This window comes from Ochotona princeps, chromosome 8, assembly GCF_030435755.1.
Source record: "Ochotona princeps isolate mOchPri1 chromosome 8, mOchPri1.hap1, whole genome shotgun sequence".
NCBI classification, from domain to species: Eukaryota; Metazoa; Chordata; class Mammalia; order Lagomorpha; family Ochotonidae; genus Ochotona; species Ochotona princeps.
In genome coordinates this window covers 72,802,427-72,810,228 of record NC_080839.1, presented here as the reverse complement: position 1 = coordinate 72,810,228, position 7,802 = coordinate 72,802,427, and the positions used below count along the sequence as shown (strand labels likewise).

Sequence of the window (7,802 nt, the reverse complement as noted above, 5' to 3'; positions counted from 1 at the left end):
GCCCATTTCAGCCCCCCAAAGCACCCTCGCTGGAGGAGACCCGCCCTAATCCTTTCACAGCGATCCTCCCCGCGCTGGGAGGTTTTCGTCCGTGCCCGGGTGACCGCAGCCGGTGCGTCTCCAGCCCAGGCTGGGATTCTCCAAAGAGCGCACCCGGAGGAAGAAGTGTGAGCCAGGGTTGGCGGGGGGCGAGGCCGCCGCTGTGCTGATCTGAGTCGCGGCTACTCCAGCCGGGAGGAGACGGCGGCTCTCCCCGGCCACCCTCCCCGCATTAGCGCCCTTGCACAGCTCCCGGGAGCCCGGACTCGGCCTCCTTCTCTACCCCTCCGCCCCCGTAAAAGGACGTTGTTGGGTGTCTGGAAGAGCGGGGATGGCTCAGGGAGGTGGGGAATCGGCGGTTGGCTGGAGCATGCCTGCAGCGGGTGAATGCCAGGGACAGGGACATCTGCTCAGATTTGACGATGGAAAACGCCTTTATGCATGTGGATGACCAATGCTGGTTTCCTTCTATAGAGAAAGGGTCTGGCTATTTGCAAAGTTTCCTGAATCCTTTGCACTTCCGACGCTGCATTTTCCCAGGGGAGCTCCAGTATACTCCAGATTGTGTTCGGTGCGCGGTAGCTGGGCTGCAGAGCCTGTGCTGCCCGAGGCCGCTGGCCTTGCCCACCTCCGAGGGTGCAAGCGGGGTGGTGTGGCATCCTAGGGAGGGCTCCGGTCCTGCAGCCTCTCGTACGCAGCCCCCTCCCCAGGCAGCGTCTGTGTGAATGAAATGGCAGTTGGCAAAGTTGCACTGCCACGCCAGCCAGCACCCCCTGCCTTTGCGTGCCCCCTCCCACCCCCTGTGGCAGACGGCTTATACACAAAAGGAAGAAGGGAAAGAGAGACAGAACTTCTTCCGCCTTCTGGAGCTTGCGGGAGACGTTGCAGAGCCAGATCGGAGAAGGGGTCCCTGCCGCCTGTCCCCCAGTCTGTCTGCTGTGGTGCCCACTCTCCCGTTGTGTTTGTCGGTTGCAGTGTTGGAGGTCTGCGCAGCCCCCGCCCTCCGCGTCCCATCCTCCCCTACGGGAAGGAAGCGCCCCCCACACATCCGAGGCAGCCCCGCGGAGAGTAGTAGTGTGGCGTCGTCGACCGGAGGCGAGCCCATGCCGAGCTGCACCGCGTCCACTATGCCCGGCATGATCCGCAAGAACGCAGATCTCGAGTTCGACTCGCTGCAGCCCTGCTTCTACCCGGACGAAGACGACTTCTACTTCGGCGGCCCCGACTCGACTCCCCCGGGGGAGGACATCTGGAAGAAGTTTGAGTTGCTGCCTACGCCCCCGCTGTCGCCCAGCCGTGCCTTCCCGGACCACAGCCCGGAGCCCTCGAACTGGGCCACCGAGTTGCTGCTGCCCGAAGCCGACCTGTGGGGCAACCCGGCAGAGGAGGACGCGTTCGGCCTGGGGGGTCTGGGCGGACTCACCCCCAACCCGGTCATCCTGCAGGACTGCATGTGGAGCGGCTTCTCCGCCCGCGAGAAGCTGGAGCGCGCCGTGAGCGAGAAGCTGCAGCACGGCCGCGCGCCGCCGGCCGCCGGCCCCGCCGCCCCATCCCCGGGAGTGGGTGCCGCCAGCTCCGGGGGCCGCGGGCACGGTGGGGCCGCTGGCACCGGCCGCGCCGCGGCCACCTTGCCCGCTGAGCTCGCTCACCCGGCCGCCGAGTGCGTGGATCCCGCCGTGGTCTTCCCGTTCCCGGTGAACAAGCGCGAGCCGGCGGCCGTGTCTGCGGCGCCCGCGCTCGGTGCCCCCGGGACGGCCTCTGTCTGCGCCTCGGGGGCGAGTTCCGCCGTCGCAGCCGGTCCCCCAACTCCCGCGCCTCCGCGAGCAGGCGGCGGGGACCCCAAGGCCCTCAGCACTTCGGGAGAAGACACCCTGAGCGACTCAGGTGAGGCCCGTGGCCGGCTGCAGCCGCCTCCCAGGAGGTGGACGCGGGCTCTCCTTCCCTTTGTGGGTGTTCCCGGCTGGGCCGCGGGGAGGATTTTGGAGGCAGCGCTGGTGGTGGCCCCAAGGTCCTGTTTCACTCGAGGCCTCTGCCCGGGGTGAAAAGGAGGTGGAAAGAAAGCTGCTGGCCCGGTGTCACCTTTGCCCAGGTCGCTTCCACCCTGCAGCCCCTCCCCCTCTGGGAGCCGCACTCCGGCTCCAAACTGGGAAAAGTGGGGGGTGGGGAGCCGGATTTAGGGGGCTGCTGCGTGCGTGACCTGGGCAGAAAGAAACCTGTTAGCCCAGTCCAGAGCCGGGGGCACCCGGGGGATGGGCGGGAGACCTGGGAACTCTGTGGCCTGCACAAATGGCTGTTTTGCCTCCCGGCTGCTTCTTGCAAAGGGAAGGGACCCCCGCATCCACCCCTGTGGGTGGTGGGCTATTTGCTCCTAGTGCGTGGCCGGTAGGCGGCGGTATTGAAGGCTAGCAGGCTGGCCAGGAATCTGAGAAGCTGGGGGTGGTCCTTGCACCCCCTACCTTCGGCAGCTGGTGGCCTGGGAGAGTGTAAGGAACCTCTTTCCCTTTGTGCAGGGAACGCGGGGTGCCCTCCGAGGTGGGGACACTGCTTCCAGCAAAGCACACCTCCTGGGAGTGGGGTTGTTCGTGGTGATGGTGGTGGTGATTGTGGGCATTTGTTGGGGTCTTGCACGGAAGGGGAAGGGGGAAAAGCACCAGGTACCAGACTCTCCCTAGAGACGCAGAACACTCCCTACCCAAACGCTGGAAGGGCCATGGGGCCTCCCTGGGGCATCAGAAGGTGTGTTGGCAGCATGCAGGTGGCTAGAAAGCCTAAGTGCCCATTGGGGCCGAGGCTCCTGGAAGGAAACTTTGTGATAAGCCTCCAGTTGGAGCGGGCGGCGCTGTCCCTTTAATGTCTGTGCTTGACAGCTTTCCGTGAGGAAGCACTTCCTTCCAACAGCTGTCTTCTTGGCAGAAAACCAAAACATTGGCTTAAAGGGACCCACAGACTGGAACAGCCTCACATTTCGGCTTTACAAAAAATCCCACAATTGTTCAGCTTTCCGGTCTCCTTCACTTCAAGCCGAAGTTGTGTTTGGATTTTCATGCTTGCATTTTAAACAATAATTTTCCATCGCAGCCTGGTGGTGGTGGAGGCGAGAGAGGGGAAGTGTACATGACGCCACATGTTTGTGTTGCTGTTACTCCTGGCAGATCTGAGCTGCGTCGCTCCCCTTGGGGGGCTGCACAGTGAATGCAGATGAGGGCTGTGCGACGGAGGTCGTGTTAGAGGGAGCAGGCCGAGGGAGAGCAGTGGTTTTTCTTTTAGTTGGTGAAATCGCCCCAGGAGTCAGTTGCAGGACTTTAAACCAAACTGCACCACGTGTAAATCTGGAAACAGGCTCACAAGTTCCCACTGATTGTATACGCTGCCATTCATTGAGCTGGTCCTGCAGGACCAGGATTGGAGGATAGCACTCTGGACTGTGTCCTGGCTCAATAGCGGAGATAGCCCGGGCATAGTGGGGTGGAGCACCTGGTCCCAGAGGGACCACTGGATCTGACCTCGAAGCACAAGCCTCCTGCTTGAGCCTCGAATGGGAACTGGGGAGGGGCAAGCAGGTGTTTTCACGTGAAAAGAAACCTGAGCTGAGAAAAAAAAGTTTGCCCACATCCTTGTGTCCACATCCCCTGTAAGGGACACAGATCGTTAGTCTCGCTATGCGTGTGTGACCATAATGTCCCCTCTTTGGCTCCCAGATGACGAAGATGACGAAGAGGAGGATGAGGAGGAGGAGATCGACGTGGTCACGGTAGAGAAGCGGCGCTCGTCTTCCAGCAGCAAATCGGTCACCACGTACACCATCACCGTGCGCCCCAAGAGTACGGCGCTGGGCCGGGTGCAGGCGAGCGAGCTCATCCTCAAGCGCTGCGTGCCCATCCACCAGCAGCACAACTACGCCGCGCCGTCGCCCTACGTGGAGAGTGAGGACGCGCCGCCGCAGAAGAAGGTCAAGAGCGAGGTGTCCCCGCGGCACCTCAAGAACCTCGTGCCCCACAAGGCCAAGAGCCTGAGCCCGCGCAACTCGGACTCTGAGGACAGCGAGCGCCGCCGCAACCACAACATCTTGGAGCGCCAGCGCCGCAATGACCTGCGCTCCAGCTTCCTGGCGCTCAGGGGCCACGTGCCCGAGCTGGTGAAGAACGAAAAGGCCGCCAAGGTGGTCATTTTGAAAAAGGCCACCGAGTACGTCCACTCCCTGCAGGCTGAGGAGCACCAACTGCTACTGGAAAAGGAGAAGCTGCAGGCGAGGCAGCAGCAACTGCTCAAGAAGATCGAACACGCTCGGACTTGCTAAAGAAACCTTGCTCCAAACTGGACAGTCACTGCCACTTTTGCACATTTTGATGTCTTTTTTTTTGTTGTTTTGTTTCGTTTTGTAAGCAAACATTGTGTTGACATTAAGAATGTGGGTTTACTTTTCAGAGTGCTCTCCTGCCCACCTGGGCCTGGGATGGGAAGCAACAGGACCGGACACTTGGGACCTGGGAAGGGTGCGACCTCCTGCAGGAACCTGGGAGGGTGTGGCGCCCACCCTTGCTGAGCTGTGACGATTGCTGGCGGTCGCTGTGGCTTTCTCCACCTCCTCGGGCTCGGGTCGCAGTGCACAAGCCCACGACAGACAGCCAGGGGCCTCGGGGCTGTGGAAGCCACCTTGTTGCTGATGGACAGAAAGTCATTCCTTTTACAAAATGGTGCTTTTGTTCCAGCGGATGCCACCAAGGGGGTTGCCATTTCAACACCCCCGGGGAATTTCTGTAAATACCGTTGACACCCCAGCCTTTCATATATCTACGTCCTGGGTCACAAGAGGTGGCTTTTGCGGCCAGTATTTGACTGGACGTTCATACCTGAGTACTGTAAGAATACCTCAATGTTTGAGGAGCATGTTTTGTATACAAATATATTGTTAATCTCTGTTATGTACTGTACTAATTCTTACACTGCCTGTATGCTTTAGTATGATGCTGAGACATAACTAAATTTGATACTTATATTTTCGTATGAAAATGAGTTGTGAAAGTTTTGAGTAGATATTACTTTATCACTTTTTGAACTAAGAAACTTTTGTAAAGAAATTTACTATATATATATGCCTTTTTCCTAGCCTGTTTTCTTCCTGTTAATGTATTTGTTCATGTTTGGTGCATAGAACTGGGTAACTGCAAAGTTCTGTGTTTAATTTCTTCAAAATGTATATATTTAGTGCTGCATCTTATAGCACTTTGAAATACCTCATGTTTATGAAAATAAATAGCAATTAAATGATGTGATGCAACTTGTTCCTGAGGGGTAGGTGGGTGCTCAGCCTGCCCCTTCAGAAGCAGTCCGAGCGCATGGTGTGGGTGCCTTGGTTTCCACAGGTGGTCCTTCCCCTCCACGGTCCTGGGGTGGCAGGTGGTTAAGTCAGTTCTGCATGGTTACCTAGAATTGAGGCTATTGGAGCAGCAACACCTAACAGTCCCATATACATTTGCCTTTAGTGGGGTTCAGCTACTACCAGCCCTGCTTTTGCTCTTGTGCATTCTGAGAGGCAGGGCACGGACACTCACCTGCTGCCAGAACCAGGGAGTTCTGGGCTGCTGGCTTCATGGGCTGACTTGGGCCTGGCTGCTGCCGGCATCTGAGAGGTGAATCAATAGCACTTTTTATCCTTGCCTTTTAGCTAAAAGCAAGACTTTTCCTAGGGATCCCTACCATCTGATGAGTCACTCCCTAATGCACCTGGTGGGGAAGGTGGTAGCCAGATGTACCAACTACGGCAGTCCTCACCTGCTTTCCAGGGTGTGCCCTGGCAGCGAGGGCTGGAGCCTGACGGGGCATCTCGACTTAAGCCAGAGCGACCCTGCCATACTGACCTTTTAGGATGAATATTCTTGCCTGTATTCGGTGTTGGCAATGTTATCTGGCAGGTAGCTCCAGATTTTGGTATAGGGATTCCTGTAAGAATTTTATATCCTTAAAAATTCACTGGTACTTGCGCAAGAGTGTAAACCAAGCACAGTGGTTGGGGGAGAAGTGGAAGTTGGCCTTTGCCTCCAATAAACACAAAGCCTTTTCACTAAAGTGACAGCCCTGTAGCCCTCATGGAGTGCCAAGTGCAAGGGAGCCCCTGGGGTCACCAGGAGGCCCTGTGTGGGTAGTGTAGCTCTGCTTCCCATTCATGTTAACCAGGGCAGTGTTTGGGGCTGCCCTGCACAAATAGGATTAACCTTGCTGTCCTGGAAGCTCCATGGGCTGGAGGGGAAGCCTCTCCTAACTTCCTGCTAGAGCTTCCAGTGAACATCTCTTGTGGGAGCTAGCATCTTGGCTTGGGAGCATTGTGCTTTTCAGAACTGAAAGCAATCAGGTCCTTGTCTTTCAGTAGTACTGGGGGGACTTCTCTGGGGTTTCATTCAGCTCAGAATTTTGTACTGCAAGAGGCCTTTTGGTCTACAAAGAAAATGGACCTGGGGATGAGAGTTCTTGGCTGCCAGCTTTGTTGGGCACAAAGGGAGGTCCCAAACTGGGTAGGTCTCTGTCTGCACTGGTTGTTTTAAAGAGTGTGTGGGAGTTGCGAACCAGAGGTCCTCCCTCATCCCAGCTTGCAGCTACATGCTCTAGAGCGAGGAGATGGGAGGGGACACCTGTGGGCAGCTTTCTGCTGTAGCCAAATGCCTTCAGTTCTCCCGCTAGGGACTATCCCCAGACTAGGAAACGAGCCGCCCTTTTGAACTGCCATTCAGAAGGATTTCCTGTGCTTTTCTATTTTGCATGCCCTAACTAGCCAGTGCACAACATTTGTTTACTTGTGAGCCAAAAGAAAGCTAAATGACCCCAAATTAAGTGAGTACCTGAGATTCCTAAGCCCAGCTCAATCAGCCAGTTTTTAAAATGTGTTGCACTTAAAGAGATGAGCTGGAGATCTAGCTGTGCAGAACATAACCGTGCAGATAAATGTGTCTGCTACAATTCCTGCCATGCCCCATTTTCACTCTGACTCCTAGGAAGCTCAGAGCCCCAGTCTGTCTGATATTCCTGGCTGCCATTGTCTCCTTTCAAATGTTGCTGCTCTCGTTTGTCATTGCTTAACCTCCCTTTTTATGGTCTTTATATTACATAACAACATTTGCATTAGGTGGTCATAAATATGCACTAAAAATACTGAAAGTAAAGTGAAAAATCACATATTTGCCTTCCCTGACCCAGCAGAGGGAAAATGTTCCCAATTTAGCTCTGCAATTATCTAGGAAGTAATTGCTGTAGTCACAGGATTGGAGAGTTTCAGCAACATGAGACACCACTTGTGCATTCCAGGAGCAGTGTGAGACTGTGGGAGAAACTGTTCTACACCAGAGAGCTTGGAGGGAGCCTCTCATTGACCTCAATCACAGAACTGGGGTGCAGTCCGCACCTGGCATTAGTAACCAGACCCAGTACCAGGCTCTGGGTCCTGTAGAGATGAGTCGAATCTTTTCCTAGTGGCATCAATTTCCTAGCTGCTCCTTCACTGCCTCCTGCTCACTCCTCCACCCACATCATGATTTCATATTAGGCCTTCTAAATAACAGACTTGGCATACAAGCTTGCAGTAGTTGCCCCAAACTTAGAGGGTCAAGTGCAGACACTTCAACCTTGGCTCACCAGCTCTACCATGCTCCGCCCTTCCACATGCAGGGTTTTTTTTTTTTTTTTTTAAGAGTTTTATTGGAAAGGTAGACTTACAGAGAGAAAGAGAGACAGAGAGGAAAATCTTGTGTCTGCTGCTTCCCCCTCAAGTGGCT

At 55.8% G+C, this 7,802-nt stretch overlaps 1 protein-coding gene across 1 annotated transcript; it reads left to right on the top strand.

The window, feature by feature from the left end:
* Positions 1–1,014: 1,014 nt before the first annotated feature.
* MYCN (MYCN proto-oncogene, bHLH transcription factor) lies at positions 1,015–5,307 on the top strand. Its single transcript, XM_004582608.2, has 2 exons — positions 1,015–1,923; positions 3,738–5,307. Exons 1-2 carry the CDS (start codon positions 1,143–1,145, stop codon positions 4,334–4,336), a joined length of 1,380 nt encoding a protein of 459 aa, XP_004582665.2. The 5' UTR covers positions 1,015–1,142; the 3' UTR covers positions 4,337–5,307.
* Positions 5,308–7,802: the final 2,495 nt, after the last annotated feature.